This window comes from Heteronotia binoei, chromosome 21 (genome assembly GCF_032191835.1).
Source record: "Heteronotia binoei isolate CCM8104 ecotype False Entrance Well chromosome 21, APGP_CSIRO_Hbin_v1, whole genome shotgun sequence".
NCBI classification, from domain to species: domain Eukaryota; kingdom Metazoa; phylum Chordata; class Lepidosauria; order Squamata; family Gekkonidae; genus Heteronotia; species Heteronotia binoei.
In genome coordinates, this window is record NC_083243.1 from 11,070,324 (window position 1) to 11,087,766 (window position 17,443).

Genomic DNA, 17,443 nt, shown 5'->3' on the forward strand with positions numbered 1-17,443 from the left:
AAGGAAGGAAGGATAAACATCAGATGTCTGGGAGCGGAAGGAAGGGAGGATAAACATCAGATGTCTGGGAGCGGAAAGAAGGAAGGGAGGATAAACATCAGATGTCTGGGAGCGGAAGGAAGGAAGGGAGGATAAACATCAGATGTCTGGGAGCGGAAGGAAGGAAGGGAGGATAAACATCAGATGTCTGGGAGCGGAAGGAAGGAAGGGAGGATAAACATCAGATGTCTGGGAGCGGAAGGAAGGAAGGGAGGATAAACATCAGATGTCTGGGAGCGGAAGGAAGGAAGGGAGGATAAACATCAGATGTCTGGGAGCGGAAGGAAGGGAGGATAAACATCAGATGTCTGGGAGCGGAAGGAAGGAAGGGAGGATAAACATCAGATGTCTGGGAGCGGAAGGAAGGAAGGGAGGATAAACATCAGATGTCTGGGAGCGGAAGGAAGGAAGGAAGGGAGAATAAACATCAGATGTCTGGGAGCGGAAGGAAGGAAGGGAGGATAAACATCAGATGTCTGGGAGCGGAAGGAAAGGAGTATAAACATCAGATGTCTGGGAGCGGAAGGAAAGGAGTATAAACATCAGATGTCTGGGAGCGGAAGGAAGGGAGGATAAACATCAGATGTCTAGGAGAGGAAGGAAGGAAGGAAGGAAGGAAGGAAGGAAGGAAGGAAGGAAGGAAGGAAGGAAGGAAGGAAGGAAGGAAGGATAAACATCAGATGTCTGGGAGCTGAAGGAAGGAAGGAAAATGGAGAGCAGAGGGAGGGGTGGAAAGAAAGCAACTTTTAATTTTAAATGCATTCTCCAGGTTGCTGGCTGGCTTGGGAAAGTGACTCAAAGAGACAAATGCCTTCTCCAAGCTGGCCAATGGGGGAGGTGGCTTCAAGAGCCACCCATGTGTGAAAGAGCCACATGTGGTTCCTGAGCCACAGTTTGGCCGCCCCTGCTCTAACCACTGCACCACACTGCCTCCCATGCAGAATCAGGCAATAGATGCCACACAACCACCTCCAAGCCAAACTGAACAGAAATGGCTCTTATGAACCATCATTAATTTGATTGGGGATAATATGCCAAAATTCGTTTCCTGGGAAAGAATTGTTCAGCTTCATATGCAAGGAGAACCCACAAATAGTGCTTCAAGATTTAACAGCAACCAGGACAAAACCAGCACGAAGGCAAGGTAAGTACGATACGAGCATCGCTGAGGGACAGGCAGACATGGTTCAAACCGTCTCCCCTCGATCTGATGAATACGGCACTGAGTAAAAGTACAAATACTGGACCTCTGGCCACCATTACCACAGCCTCTAATGAAATCTGGCATCTCAGCGTGCGTGTGGTCCCAGACAAAGCCAATTGTACGCTAGTTCTCCGCTGACAGAAATGGTGTGTGTGTGTGAATAAAATTTAATACACAGGATGTATTGCAGAACTTAAAACAGACCAGAGAAAGAGAAACAGCTGATTTCTAAGGACTTTGTTCCAAATTTACAAAGCTTTACTAGGCAACAACAATACCATTTTTGTATGAGATACTATATGCAGAGCCCATACGAAATGCCTCACGAAGTTACTTAGTTTGGCTCTCAGGGGATGTGCTCTATACTGCTGCGTTTAGCTTACTGAAACTAAAATCCGACTGTGTAATGTTTGCACTATTTAATGTGTCACGTTAAGACATTTTTCTGCCTCTCCCAAAAGACTAGAACTTGAGGACAGCCAATGACACCGGTGGACAGTAGGTTCAGGACGGACAAAAGGAAACACTTCTTAACACCGAGAAGGATTAAAATGTGGAATTCGCTGCCAAAGAATGGACACATGAATGAACAGCTCTAAAATTAGATTGGATAGATTCATGGAGGATAAGAAGAAGATGATATTGGATTTATATCCCGCCCTACACTCCAAAGAGTCTCAGAGGGGCTCACAATCTCCTTTCCCTTCCTCCCCCACAAAAGACACCCTGTGAGGTGGGTGGGGCTGAGAGGGCTCTCACGGCAGCTGCCCTTTCAAGGACAACCTCTGCCAGAGCTATGGCTGACCCGAGGCCATTCCAGCAGGTGCAAGTGGAGGAGTGGGGAATCAAACCCGGTTCTCCCAGATAAGAGTCCGCACACTTAACCACTACACCAAACTGGCTACACCAAACGTGACGTGGGGTCTATCAGTGGCTGAAAGGAACCTCCATAGGCAGAGGTTCAGAGGCACTAATCCTCTGAATCCAGAGGTAACATCAGGAGGCAACATCAGGGGAAGGCCTCGGCCTCTTCGCGCTGTTGTTGGCCCTCCAGAGGAACTGGTTGGCCCTTGTGTGAGACAGGATGCTGGACTAGATGGACCCTCACTGGTCTGATCCAGCAGGGCTCTTCTGATGTTCTTATGAAGGCCTCGGCCTCTTTGCCCCGTTCGCCCTCCAGAGGAACTGGTCAGCCCATGTGTGAGACAGGAGACTGGACTAGATGGACCCTCACTGGTCTGATCCAGCAGGGCTCTTTTGATACTCTTATGAAGGCTTCAGCCTCTCTGCCCTGCTGTTGGCCCTCCTGAGGAACTGGTTGGCCCTTGTGTGAGACAGGATGCAGGACTAGATGGACCCTCACTGGTCTGATCCAGCAGGGCTCTTCTGATGTTCTTATGAAGGTTTCAGCCTTTCGGCCCTGCTGTTGGCCCTCCAGAGGAACTGGTTGGCCCATGTGTGAGACAGGAGACTGGACTAGATGGACCCTCACTGGTCTGATCCAGCAGGGCTCTTTTGATATTCTTAGGAAGGCCTCAGCCTCTCTGCCCTGCTGTTGGCCCTCCTGAGGAACTGGTTGGCCACTGTGTGAGACAGGATGCTGGACTAGATGGACCACTGGTCTGATCCAGCAGGGCTCTTCTGATGTTCTTATATACTGTGCCACCACTTTAGTATCAAATATGCAAATCTGTCAAGAGTGCAGGATCTCTGGCACGTGATGTGGGGCCGTGGATCAGCTTCTCTGAAGGAAGGCCTCTTTGCCTGGACCTCCGTATTTGCAAATAAAGCTTCTAGAGTTTCCCCTCTCCCTCCCTCCAGATGAAACCAGGCTAGATTAGTACTTCTGTTTGAAGTCCTCGCTGCTTGGATCAGGAGAGACAGAACAACAAGATGAGAAGAATAGTAAGGAGGAGTATCCGAAGGACTGTCTCCTCCCACACATTCTTCCCAGGAACTAAGATCACAGAGAGAAGATCTCTTGACTGCCCCGCCCACCAAAGCAGCTCATCTGGTGGGTACCCAAGAAAGGGCCTTTTTAGTGGCAGCCCCATGCGTATGGAACAGGTTCCCCAGGGAGGTGAGCCTGGTTCCCTCACTTTCAGTAAACGAGCTCTCTCACTTTCAATAATATTGTCAACTGATATTGGCGCCAGATTGTTTTTAACTGTTCTCATTTTGGGGGGGAGGGACGGTGGCTCAGTGGTAGAGCATCTGCTTGGGAAGCAGAAGGTCCCAGGTTCAATCCCCGGCATCTCCAACTAAAAGGGTCCAGGCAAATAGGTGTGAAAAACCTCAGCTTGAGACCCTGGAGAGCCGCTGCCAGTCTAAGTAGACAATACTGACTTTGATGGACCCAGGGTCTGATTCAGTATAAGGCAGCTTCATATGTTCATATGTTCAATTATTTATTTTAATTTATACATTCCAGATTTTACTGGCGGGGAGGGCGGGATATAAATCTAATAAACATAAACATAACATAAAACAATATTTAGGAGGCAGCTGAAGACAGTTTTATTTATGATGGCATTTGACTAGTTTCTTCTGTTTAAAGGTAGTTTCAATCTATGGGTTAGTCCTGATTAGTGCGTTTTACGAGGGTTTTTAAACTGTTTAAATCATTGGCCATCTTGAGCTCCCGTAAGGTAGAAAGGCTGCCACTACGCGTCTTCAATAAATAAATAAAATAAAAGCTGTGTGCCCGCTCTCTCCGTGCACAAGCAACTGTGTTTTAACAATTTATTGATAACATACGGTTACAAAACTTATTTATAAATTTTCTGTACTAACCCATATGGTTAGTACAGAAACCCTCCAATGTTGACTTCCCCGATTTAAATTTAATACTAAAGGTACTACTAACCGATCAAAGTTCAATATTTTTTTTCTCATTAATACTAAAAAATTGTCCAATGTCTTTTTACATTCCACTCTTTCTCCATATATTCTTTAAATTTCTTCCACTCCTTTTTAAATATATCTAAATCATAGTCTCAGAGTTCTAGTTAATTTGTCCATCTCACTCCACGATAAAACTTTCTTGATCCAGTCCCATTTCTCTGGTATTTTTTCTTGTTTCCACAGCTGCGCATATGAGCAACTGGAGCAAAGAGAGATTAAACAAAAACATGGCGACGTTCGACCGTCTTGACTTAAATTAATTCTCCATTCCTCCATTTTACGCAGACATTTTGTGCTGACATTTTGTGCTCACTTCAACCCTGTGAGGTAGGAAAGGCCGAGGTCGTCATGTGACTGGCCCAGCAAGCTTCCACCGTCCAAGGGCAACGTCTAGACAGGGATTGTTCCCGTTAAGTGTTTTATTCTCAGAGCTTCTAAGAGCCGGAGTTCCTTCATACTAATCCACCCATGACGTGGTGGCATTGTAAACATTTGCCGCCCGGATTCTCAGAAAGCCCACGGGCTGAAAGCGAAGTGAATCTGCTCTAGTCCCTGGTAGGTCGGACAGCCACGTTGCCATCTGGCGTTTCATAAACAGAGCGTAACACTTATCCCTAAGCAAACTGGCTCCACTTCACGAGTTTTTCCCCACGGAGGCCAAGCCAATATGCCGCACGAAAGAAGCAGCCAGGCGGAAGAGCCAATATTTATCCAACGCTCGCTTCGGAGTCTCCTACACAGAAAATAGACTCTGAAGTCGCAGGCAAGTAGAACATTTTGGAGCACGAAGCAAAGCTTCTAGGTCACAGGTTTCAAACTCATTTGTTATGAGGGCCGGGTCTAAGAACATAAGAGAAGCCATGTTGGATCAGGCCAATGGCCCATCCAGTCCAACACTCTGTCACACAGTGGCCAAATACACACATACACACACAGTGGCTAATAGCCACTGATGGACCTCTGCTCCATATTTTTATCCAATCCCCTCTTGAAGCTGGCTATGCCTGTAGCCGCCACCACCTCCTGTGGCAGTGAATTCCACATGTTAATCACCCTTTGGGTGAAGAAGGACTTCCTTTATCCGTTCTAACCCGACTGGCTCAGCAATTTCATTGACTGCCCACGAGTTCTTGTATTGTGAGAAAGGGAGAAAAGGACTTCTTTCTCTTCTTTCTCCATCCCATGCATAATCTTGTAAATCTCTATCATGTCACCTCGCAGTCGATGTTTCTCCAAGCTAAAGAGCCCCAAGCGTTTTAACCTTTCCTCATAGGGAAAGTGTTCCAAATCTTTAATCATTCTAGTTGCCCTTTTCTGCACTTTTTCCAATGCTATAATATCCTTTTTGAGGTGCGGTGACCAAAATTGTACACAGTATTTCAAATGAGACTGCACCATTGATTTATACAGGGGCATTATGATACTGGCTGATTTGTTTTCAGTTCCCTTCCTAATAATTCCCAGCATGGCGTTGGCCTTTTTTATTGCAGCCGCACACTGTCTTGACATTTTCAGTGAGTTATCTACCATGACCCCAAGTTCTCTCTCTTGGTCAGTGTCTGCGAGTTTACACCCCATCAACTTGTATTTGTAGCTGGGATTTTTGGCCCCAATGTTCATTACTTTGCACTTGGCCACACTGAACCGCATCTGCCATGTTGACGCCCACTCACCCAGCCTCAACAGATCCCTTTGGAGTGCCTCACAATCCTCTCTGGTTCTCACCACCCTGAACAATTTAGTGTCATCTGCAAACTTGGCCACTTCACTGCTTACTCCCAACTCCAAGTCAATAATGAACAAGTTAAAGAGCATGGGACCCAGTACTGAGCCCTGCGGCACTCCACTGCTTACCGTCCTCCACTGCGAAGACTGCCCATTTACACTCACTCTCTGCTTCCTATTAATTAGCCAGTTTTTGATCCACAAGAGGATCTGTCCTTTTACTCCATGACTCTCAAGCTTTCTAAGGAGCCTTTGTTGAGGAACTTTATCAAAAGCTTTCTGGAAGTCAAGGTAAACAACATCTATCGGGTCCCCTTTGTCCACATGTTTGTTCACCCCCTCAAAGAACTCTAACAGGTTAAGTGAGGCAAGATCTTCCTTTACAGAACCCATGCTGAGTCTTCCTTAATAACTTGTGTTCATCAATGCGCCTACTCATTCCGTCCTTGATAATGGTTTCTACCAACTTTCCCAACTTACATGTAAAGAGTTTAAACTGGGAGGTTTTAAACTGGAGATACCCCAGTACCAATACTCCCTTCTAAGCTGTGCAGCCTTGTGAGCAAAAATTCTACAGAGGAGTCTTGTGAGGAAAAATTCCACTTCGTGAGCTATCAGAGTTGTGAGCAAGCAATTCAGCTTTGGGTTTGCTCTGGGGGTCATCCTTCGTGAGCTAAGGCAAAAATGTAGGAGCCGGAGGCTAAAAAACTGTGAGCTAGCTCACACGAACTCAGCTTAGAGGGAACACTGCCCGTGACACAACTAGAGTACTGCAGAAGTTGAACTCTTGGCCTGGGACCCAGAAAACCCGGATTCAAATATTTGTTCATCTGGAAACCTTACCGGGTGACCTTGGACCTGTCACTTTCTGTTCAGAGGGAAAGCACAATTGCGCTTCTTTTGAGCTCCGTAGAATGAACAGCATCATAGAATCATCGAGTTGGAAGGGACCTCCAGGATTATCGAGTCCAGCCCCCTGCACAATGCAGGAAATTCCCAAGTACCTCCCCTCCCACACACACCCAGTGAGCCTTCCTCTGAGTCCAGAAGAGGGCAAAAAGAAAAAAGTAACAAACTCTCAAGGATCCCTAGCCAAAGTGGCCTGGAGAAAAATTGCTGCCTAACCCTGGACATGTAAAAAAGGGCCACAAGAACTAAGCACTGATGCACATGTATGTTTCCTTCTACCACTGGTACCAAAAAATAGTTCCCAAACCTTTCCCTATGCTGGTCTTATGGGGACTGTTGTTTCCAGCTTTTTGGTCTTTTTGTTTTTTTAAGTCTCCTTCTAGCATGGTCTCATTGTAAATTGCATACATATCTATTTTATCTTTCTGTGCAAAGAAGGTATTACGAGTTTTAAAAAAGATTTGTGTTCATGTCTTGCAGCTCTCAAACGTCTGACTTTTATTCTACGCAGTTTTTACATTAAGCACCAGTAGTCCATCTAGTCCAGTCTCCTGTCTCACACAGTGGCCAGCCAGTTCCTCTGGAAGGTCAGCAGCAGGGCAGAGAGACTGAGGACTTCCCCTGATAAGAACATAAGGAGAGTCCTGGTGGATCAGACCAGTGAGGGTCCATCTAGTCCAGCCTCCTGTCTCACACAGTGGCCGGCCAGTTCCTCTGGAAGGTCAGCAACAGGGCAGAGAGGCCAAGGCCTTCATACGAACATCAGAAGAGCCCTGCTGGATCAGACCAGTAGTCCATCTAGTCCAGCATCCTGTCTCACACAGTGGCCAGCCAGTTCCTCTGGAGCAGGGGTTCTCAAACTACGGCCCGTGGGCCAGATGCGGCCCGCTGAGGACGTTTATGCGGCCCGCCGGGTTATGGCAAAATTAGACCGGAAGTGATGTTCGGCCTAAACTCGCGTTAGCAACGCACACTTCCGGCACTGGGCTGAGCCGGCGGAGACAGAGTGTGAGGTGATACCGAAGTGAGGTGAGTTCCCAGGCCAGGGTGTGTGGTGTGGGGAAGGGAGAGAGATGCAGAAGACGGAGAACTGATGGCCCACGGCCTTGTGCAGTAACGGTAGTCTGGCCCTCCAACAGTCTGAGGGACAATGAACTGGCCCCCTATTTAAAAAGTTTGAGGACCCCTGCTCTGGAGGGACAACAACAGGGCAGAGAGACTGAGGACTTCCCCTGATAAGAACATAAGGAGAGTCCTGGTGGATCAGACCAGTAGTCCATCTAGTCCAGCCTCTTGTCTCACACAGTGGCCGGCCAGTTCCTCTGGAAGGTCAGCAACAGGGCAGAGAGACTGAGGACTTCCCCTGATAAGAACATAAGGAGAGTCCTGGTGGATCAGACCAGTAGTCCATCTAGTCCAGCCTCTTGTCTCACACAGTGGCCGGCCAGTTCCTCTGGAAGGTCAGCAACAGGGCAGAGAGACTGAGGACTTCCCCTGATAAGAACATAAGGAGAGTCCTGGTGGATCAGACCAGTGAGGGTCCATCTAGTCCAGCCTCCTGTCTCACACAGTGGCCGGCCAGTTCCTCTGGAGGGCCAACAACAGGGCAGAGAGGGAGAGGCCTTCCCCTGATGTTGCCTCCTGGCTCGGGGTTTCAGAGGTTTAGTGCCTCTGTTAAATCATCCAGCAGCAGGTGACATGGAAGCCTTTTGCCCAAGGGAAGCTGCAGCCCATCTGAGTAGACACTACAGACGTTGATGGATCAAGGGCCTGAATAGGGCAACTTCACAGGTTGAGGGTACTCCCTGCCTACGTTTTGCCCACAACACCCTGTGAGGTGAGGCTGACGGACTGGCCCGAGGTCACTCAGTGAGCTTCAGGGCAGACTGGAGATTTGAACCCAGGTCTTCCAGAACCTACTCTGAACCCCTGACTTCTACACCACAGGGACTCTATATCAGGGATGTCAAACATGCCGATTTAATTATCGAATGTATAATTTTATTTCTTTATTGATTCGATTTGATTTATATCCCCGCCCTCCCCGCCGAAGCAAGCTCAGGGCCGCTTACAACATAAAATCCCAACAAAGAATTAAAATTCATAAGTATTAAAATTACACATTCAACAATAAAACAAGATATTCAATGGTTAAAACAGTTAGAATATTGCAGGGGTGGCCAACGGTAGCTCTCCAGATGTTTTTTGCCTACAACTCCCATCAGCCCTGGCCATTGGCCATGCTGGCTGGGGCTGATGGGAGTTGTAGGCAAAAAACATCTGGAGAGCTACCATTGGCCACCCCTGGAACATTGGATTGGTGCTATTCCAGTGGCGACGGCCTTCTTTGACTTCCCTTAAATACCGGTGCCGTGTCAATTAAATGGCAGCCGGAAGAGGACAGTCTTGCAGGCCCTGCGGAACTGTGTGAGGTTCCGCAAGGCCCTCACTTCCTCTGGCAGTTGGTTCCACCAGCAGGGGGCTGTAATTGAGAAGGCCCTGTCTCTGGGGGATTTTAATCGGGCCTCCTTCGGCCCGGGGATTACTAATAGATTTTGTGATCCCGATCTGAGCACCCTCTAGGAAACATGTGGGGAGAGACGGTCCCTAAGGCAGAATGTACTTTTTTATAATATGTATTGTTTTAATTATGTGGTGTTTTATGTCGTGAGCTGCCCTGAGCCTGCTTCGGCGAGGAGGGCAGGATATAAATCAAATAATATAAAATAAAAATAAATAAATGCAGTTCGGGGGCCGAGTCAGGCCACTGGAGGACTCCTATCCGGCCCCTGAGCAACTGGCTGTCATCTGCTTCCTTTTCCCTCTCTCTTGCTTCCTTCTGAATCACAGCTTGCTTTGCAAGGCTTGCTCAATTGCACAGGAGCTACAGAGCAAAACCTCTGTTTTCTCCACTGGCTGAGGCTCCTCCCTTGGGAAGGAAGGGGGAGGGAGAGCTTGCTTTGCCAAGCTCTCTCAACTTCACAGTGGAGCTATTGAGCCAAGCCTCTCTTCCTTCTATTGGCTGAGACTCCTCCCTCTCATGGCCCCTGGGGAAGGAAGGAAAGAGCCAGAGCTTCCTTTGCCCAGTTCCCTGGATCCCATGGGAGAGATACAAAGAAAGCACCTTTAAGACCAACGAGTGCTAATGTTTTAAGCATGTTTTAAGTTTTTTTAAAAAAGATATATATTTGTGTTTGTATTTAGAATATTTGTATCTCTGCTACCTAATCTTAAATAGGTGCACACATAGCCCGGCCCAACATGGGTCAGCCCAACCCAACATGACCCGGCCCAATAAGGTCTCATTCATGTCACATCCGGCCCTCCTGAGTTCAACAATCCTACTCTATATCATTCCCATCCTGTAGCTCTCAGGGAAGAAGAGACGGCTGGATCATGTGGATGGAGAAGAGAGGCAGTCCAAATATAGAACAAAGAAGAAGAAGAATTGCAGATTTATACCCCACCCTTCTCTCTGAAACAGACTCAGAGTGGCTTACAATCTCCTGTATCTTCTCCCCCAACAACAGACACCCTGTGAGGCGGGTGGGGCTGGAGAGGGCTCTCACAGCAGCTGCCCTTCCAAGGACAGAGTCTCAGATCGGTTTACAATCTCCTTTCCCTTCCTCCCTCAGAACAGACACCCTGTGAGGTGGGTGAGGCTGAGAGGGCTCTCACAGCAGCCGCCCTTTCAAGGACAGAGTCTCAGATCGGTTTACAATCTCCTTTCCCTTCCTCCCTCAGAACAGACACCCTGTGAGGTGGGTGAGGCTGAGAGGGCTCTCACAGCAGCTGCCCTTTCAAGGACAGAGTCTCAGATCGGTTTACAATCTCCTTTCCCTTCCTCCCTCAGAACAGACACCCTGTGAGGTGGGTGAGGCTGAGAGGGCTCTCACAGCAGCCGCCCTTTCAAGGACAGAGTCTCAGATCGGTTTACAATCTCCTTTCCCTTCCTCCCTCAGAACAGACACCCTGTGAGGTGGGTGAGGCTGAGAGGGCTCTCACAGCAGCTGCCCTTTCAAGGACAGAGTCTCAGATCGGTTTACAATCTCCTTTCCCTTCCTCCCTCAGAACAGACACCCTGTGAGGTGGGTGAGGCTGAGAGGGCTCTCACAGCAGCTGCCCTTTCAAGGACAGAGTCTCAGATCGGTTTACAATCTCCTTTCCCTTCCTCCCTCAGAACAGACACCCTGTGAGGTGGGTGAGGCTGAGAGGGCTCTCACAGCAGCTGCCCTTCCAAGGACAGAGTCTCAGATCGGTTTACAATCTCCTTTCCCTTCCTCCCTCAGAACAGACACCCTGTGAGGTGGGTGAGGCTGAGAGGGCTCTCACAGCAGCTGCCCTTTCAAGGACAGAGTCTCAGAGCATCTTACAATCTCCCATATCTTCTCCCCGCACAAGAGACACCCTGTGAGGTGGGTGAGGCTGAGAGGGCTCTCACAGCAGCTGCCCCTTCAAGGACAGAGTCTCAGAGCAGCTTACAATCTCCCATATCTTCTCCCCCCACAAGAGACACCCTGTGAGATGGGTGGGGCTGGATAGGGCTCTCACAGCAGCTGCCCCTTCAAGGACAGAGTTTCAGAGCAGCTTACAATCTCCCATATCTTCTCCCCCCACAACAGACACCCTGTGAGGTGGGTGGGGCTGAGAGGGCTCTCACAGCAGCTGCCCTTTCAAGGACGGAGTCTCAGAGCAGCTTACAATCTCCCATATCTTCTCCTCCCACAACAGGCACCCTGTGAGGTGGGTGGGGCTGAGAGGGCTCTCATAGCAGCTGCCCCTTCAAGGACAGAGTTTCAGAGCAGCTTACAATCTCGCATATCTTCTCCCCCCACAACAGGCACCCTGTGAGGTGGGTGGGGCTGAGAGGGCTCTCACAGCAGCTGCCCCTTCAAGGACAGAGTCTCAGAGCAGCTTACAATCTCCCATATCTTCTCCCCCCACAACAGGCACCCTGTGAGGTGGGTGGGGCTGAGAGGGCTCTCACAGCAGCTGCCCCTTCAAGGACAGAGTTTCAGAGCAGCTTACAATCTCGCATATCTTCTCCCCCCACAACAGGCACCCTGTGAGGTGGGTGGGGCTGAGAGGGCTCTCACAGCAGCTGCCCCTTCAAGGACAGAGTTTCAGAGCAGCTTACAATCTCCCATATCTTCTCCCCCCACAACAGGCACCCTGTGAGGTGGGTGGGGCTGAGAGGCTCTCACAGCTGCTGCCCTTTCAAGGACAACCTCTGCCAGAGCTATGGCTGACCCAAGGCCATCCCAGCAGCTGCGAGTGGAGGAGTGGGGAATCAAACCCGGTTCTCCCAGATAAGAGAGCTCTGGCTGACCCAAGGCCATTCCAGCAGGTGCAAGTGGAGGAGTGGGGAATCAAACCCGGTTCTCCCAGATAAGAGTCCGCACACTTAACCACTACACCAAACTGACTCCTACCAAAGTAGTAGGAGTCCAGTAGCACCTTTAAGCCAACCAAGTTTTACTCAGAATGTAAACTTTCATATGCATGCAGACTTCTTCAGACAACGAAATGGGGTACAGCGAGCCGAGCTAACATATAGCTGGTAGGCAGGGATTAAGAATACAAAGTGGCAGGGCACCTTTTTTTTTAGCAGGAACTCCTTTGCATATTAGGCCACACCCCTCTGATGTAGCCAATCCTCTTCTTACAGGGCCTACTGTAAGCTCTTGGGAGGACTGGCTACATCAGGGGTGCGTGGCCTAATATGCAGAGGAGTTCCTGCTACAAAGAAAAGCCCCGTGAAGTGGCACAAAGTTAGAATCCAATGGCAGAACGGTGAAATTAAGAAATTGCAAGAACGTCTGGTCTGGATAGCATTTGCGTGGGAAACCAATAAAATAGTAAAATGTCAGAATGGGAGAATGATGGTGAGAGTGCCGTAAGGCAATAAATGCAGTCTGTTAAATGCTCTATTAGTTGCAAGTCTGTGTTACATTCTGAATAAAACTTTGTTGGTCTTACAGGTGCTACTGGATTCCTACTTTGTCATGTTGTTTCAGACCAACACGGCTCCCCATCTGGATCTATCTACATGGAATGCAGCCCACTAGAGAGTTAGGAATGAAGATGTCCACTGTTCCACCCCATTCTCTGGACTCCTGGCAGCCCATATTTGCTGTCCCATGACTTGGAGGGAAGCAAAACACCACCCACCTACTCTGCCAGAATATTCTGGAAACTTCCCAACACCAGGGGTGGCATTCTAGCAGGAGCTCCTTTGCCTATTAGGCCACACACCCCTGGTGCAGCCAATTCTCCTGGAGCTTACAAGGCTCTTTTTTGTAAGCTCTTGGAGGTTTGGCTACATCAGGGGTGTGTGGCCTAATAGGCAAAGGAGCTCCTGCTAGAATTCCACCTCTGCCCAAGACCATTTCAGTGAAGTGCTTCTGTGCCAACAATAGGGTTCGAATCCAGGTCTTCTCAGCTCCCAGTTCTAGCCAGAACTTATTTTTTAATTCACTTATAGCCCTTCTCTCTCCTTGCGGGGCACCCATAGTGGCTTACCCCAGGTCTCTGCTCCTCCACTTTACCTACCCATCTGCAAGGAAGTGTAGGTTAAGACAGGTCAAAATGGGGCGCCATGCTAGCAGCAGAAAAGAGCACTTTAAAGACTAACCACTTTTGTGGCACAGATCCAGAGTTCACCGTGTTGGTCTGTTGCTGCGAAACAGCAAAGCGTCCAGTAGCACCTTTAAGACTTATCGCATTTTATCGTAATGTAAGCTTTTGAGAAACACAGGTCTCTTCTTCAGATGCACAGAGGGTCAGACACATCCCCTCCACACATCTGACGAAGAGAGCTGTGTTTCTCGAAAGCTTACATTACAATCAAACGTGTTAGTCTTAAAAGGCGCTACTGGACTCTTGGCTAATTTGCAAGTCGCTGCTCGCTTCTTCAGTTCCAGGCAGTGATGCCAACCTCCAGGCGGGACCTGGGGATCCCTTGGAATTACAGCTCCTCTCCAGACTACAGAGATCAGGTCTCCTGACTGAGAACTCCTCCGCCGGCCACAAATGTTAACTCTTTCAGGCACTGCTGTTAACTCAGAGGTAGCCAAACTTGGTTGACCTAAGAGCCACATAGAATAAACATCAGATGTTTGAGAGCCTCAAGTAATGAGTATTAGATGATGATTATGATGATATTGGATTTATATCCCACCCTCCACTTCGAATCTCAGAGCGGCTAACAATCTCCTTTATCTTTCTCCCCCACAACAGGCACCTTGTGAGGTGGGTGGGGCTGAGAGCACTCTACCAGAACCTGCCCTTTCAAAGACAACTCCCTCAAGAGCAACAGACACCCTGTGAGGTTGGTGGGGCTGAGAGAGCTCTCCCAGAACCTGCTCTTTCAAGGACAACTCCCTTGAGAGCAATAGACGCTCTGTGAGGTGGGTGGGGCTGAGAGAGCTCTCCCAGAAGCTGCCCTTTCAAGGACAACTCCCTCGAGAGCTACGTCTGACCCAAGGCCACCCCAGCAGGTGCAAGTGGAGGAGTGGGGAATCAAACCCGGTTCTCCCAGATAAGAGTCAGCACACTTAACCGCTACACCAAACTGGCCCTCCTGTTTGAGAGCCGAAAGACAAGACATTTGAGAGCTGCAATACAGGAAGGAAGGAAGGGAAAACTGATTAGGAGGTGGAAAGAAAGCAACTTTAACTTGAAATGCATTCTCCAAGCCACTGGGTTGGCTCGGCTTGTAAAAGTGCTTTAAAGAGCGAAATGCCTTCTCCAAGGCAGCCAACAAGGTGGCGGGAGCTCTGAGAGCCACACAATACGTGCGAAAGAGCCACACGTGGTTCCTGAGCCACAGTTTGGCCGCCCTGCATTAACTCCTTCAGGCTGTGGCTCTTCTCTTAGCCTGAGACTGTGACTGGCCCATGGTCCCCCAGCGCGCCGCCACCATGATCAACTGAGGATTGGCACGTGGGTCTCCCAAATCCAAGAAGGAGCTCTGGATCGGGGTGCACCCCCCACCCCAGACTAACTGACTAAGTCTCAGAACAAAATAGGAGTCGACTGCGCCTTTAAGACCAACTTAGTTTTATTCATAAGGTAAGCTTTCCTGCCCTCTCTAAGCACACTTCATCACACAAGAAATCTGGTACAGTGAGCAGAGCTCCATATAGCAGGCAAGACAGTGGTTTAGAATGCAACATGGTACAGATTAAAGAACAAAATGACAGAACAGTAAAAGAAGAAGATGATATTGGATTTATATCCCGCCCTCCACTCCGAAGAGTCTCAGAGCGGCTCACAATCTTCTTTCCCTTCCTCCCCCACAACAGACACCTTGTGAGGTGGGTGGGACTGAGAGGGCTCTCACAGCAGCTGCCCTTTCAAAGACAACCTCTGCCAGAGCTATGGCTGACCCAAGGCCATTCCAGCAGCTGCAAGTGGAGGAGTGGGGAATCAAACCCCATTCTCCCAGATAAGAGTCCGCACACTTAACCACTACACCAAACTGGCTCAATATATAGCCATCACGTAGGCCAGTGGTTTAAGAATGCAAAAATGGTACAAATATACGATCCAAGGACAGAAGAGTAAAATTAACAAATCGAGCAAACCTTTGCTCGATTTGTTAATTTTACTATTCTGCCACTGGTTCTTCAATCTGTACATTTTTTTTTTTTTTTGCATTCTGAGCCGCTGCCTACCAGCTACGCACGGCTCTGCTCACTGCGCCCAATTCCTCGCCCGACGAAGCGTGCTTAGAGAGCCCACGAAGGCTTCACGTGGAAGTGCTTGAAAGAGCGAAACGCCTTCTCCGAGGCAGCCCACAAGGTTGCGGGAGCTTTGAGAGCCACACAATACGCGCGAAAGAGCCGCACGTGGTTCCTGAGCCACAGTTTGGCCGCCCCTGCCTCCTTCAAGGCTGCGGCTCTTCTCTTAGCCGGAGACTGTGACGGGCCCATGGTCCCCCCAGCGCGCCGCCACCATCATCAACTGAGGATTGGCACGTGGGTCTCCCAAATCCAAGAAGGAGCCCTGGATCGGAGTCCACCCCCCACCCCACCCCACCCCACCCCAGACCAACTCATACATGAACATATGAACATATGAAGCTGCCTTATACTGAATCAGACCTTTGGTCCATCAAAGTCAGTATTGTCTTCTCAGACTGGCAGCGGCTCTCCAGGGTCTCAAGCGGAGGTTTTAAACACCTCTTTGCCTGGACCCTTTTTAGTTGGAGATGCCAGGGATTGAACCTGGGACCTTCTGCTTCCCAAGCAGATGCTCTGCCGCTGAGCCACCGTCCCTCCTGCTCTCCAGGGTCTCCAGCTGAGGCTTTTCATGCCTATTTGCCTGAACCCTTTTTAGTTGGAGATGCCAGAGATTGAACCTGGGACCTTCTGCTTCCCAAGCAGATGCTCTGCCACTGAGCCACCGTCCCTCCCCTAAGCTCCCCTAAACTCGGACCCGACTAAGCCTCAGTCGCGCGTCTGTGAAACGGGCGCAAAGGGAGAGCCGCGCAGGGAGAGCGCCAGGCCCTCGCCCACCTGTGATGGTCTCCTGGTAGCCCTTGGTGAAGAACTGCATGGCGGTGGCGGCCCTCCAGGGGGTCTTCAGCAGCCCCTGCCGCTGGGGGTCCTCGCCCAGGGCGCGCAGGATGGTGGCGTAGGCGGCCGTCAGGCTGGGCAGGTGGAGCTCGTTGTCCTCCTCGCTGCGCGTCCGCTCTTCCTTCCAGCTCTCGGGCGCCCTCGGCCCGCGGGCGGCCTCCCCGGGAGGCGGCTTCTCCGCCGGCCCGTAGCAGTTGCAGTTGGCGGAGCGCAGCGGCTGCTCCCGCCGCTTGAGCTTCTCCATCGGCCCGGGCGGAATCCTCCCCTCCGCTGTCGGTCGGGGCAACTCGGAACGGGGATCCCCAACCGGACGCGCAAAAAAGCGTCCCCGGCGCGCAAAAAGCGCTTTTGGAGAGCCCTCGTGCGCCCTCTTTTGGAAAGCCCGCCCGGCCGCCGGAGGTGGGCAAAGCAGACGTCGCCCTAAGAGGGACCCTGGAAAGGCGACGGCCGTGCCCCTCTTCCTCCCGCTGCTCCTCCTTCGGAGGCGCCCTCCGCCAGACTCTTTTTGCCCCACCGCGATCGCCCCACTTTTATAGCTTCCCACCGCCCGGCGCTTTCTCCATTGGGCACCCCGAGCCGTGCGTCACCAGGCCCGGCAGCCTGTCAGGCGGAAGCGGCTGGCAGGAGGGGGAAAAGGGGAGGAAGCGCCGGAGGGTTGCCAATTCTGGGTTGAGAAATCCCGGGTAAGAAGAGGGCCCGGTGGTTGGAGAGGGGTAGAGACAGAAGTCCTTTGCTCCCTTTCTCACAAGGCAAGAACTCGTGGGCCCTCCCTGAAATGGCTGGGCAGTCGGATGAAGGGAAGTCGTTCTCCCCTCCCCCCCCCCCCCCAAGAGTGATTAACGCATGGAATTCATTGCCCCAGGAGGTGGTGGCGGCTGCAAGCCTAGCCAGCTTCAAGAGGGGATTGGATCAACATCTGGAGCAGAGGTCCATCAGTGGCTATTAGCCATGTAGGCCAGGGGTCCCCAACACCTGTATAATTATTACATTACATATTACGATGTAACACAATGACAACACTGGATTTATATCCCACCCTCCACTCCAAATCTCAGAGTCTCAGAGCGGCTCACAATCTCCT

At 50.3% G+C, this 17,443-nt stretch overlaps 1 protein-coding gene across 1 annotated transcript in view; it reads right to left on the reverse strand.

Moving 5' to 3' along the window:
• GCH1 (GTP cyclohydrolase 1) overlaps positions 1-16,862 on the reverse strand; it is a 54,804-nt gene extending 37,942 nt beyond the window's left edge. The window contains exon 1 of the mRNA XM_060261841.1: positions 16,303-16,862. Within this exon, the coding sequence (XP_060117824.1) occupies positions 16,303-16,606 (304 nt within the window). The 5' untranslated portion in view covers positions 16,607-16,862. The remainder of the gene's footprint in view (positions 1-16,302) is intronic.
• Positions 16,863-17,443: the final 581 nt, after the last annotated feature.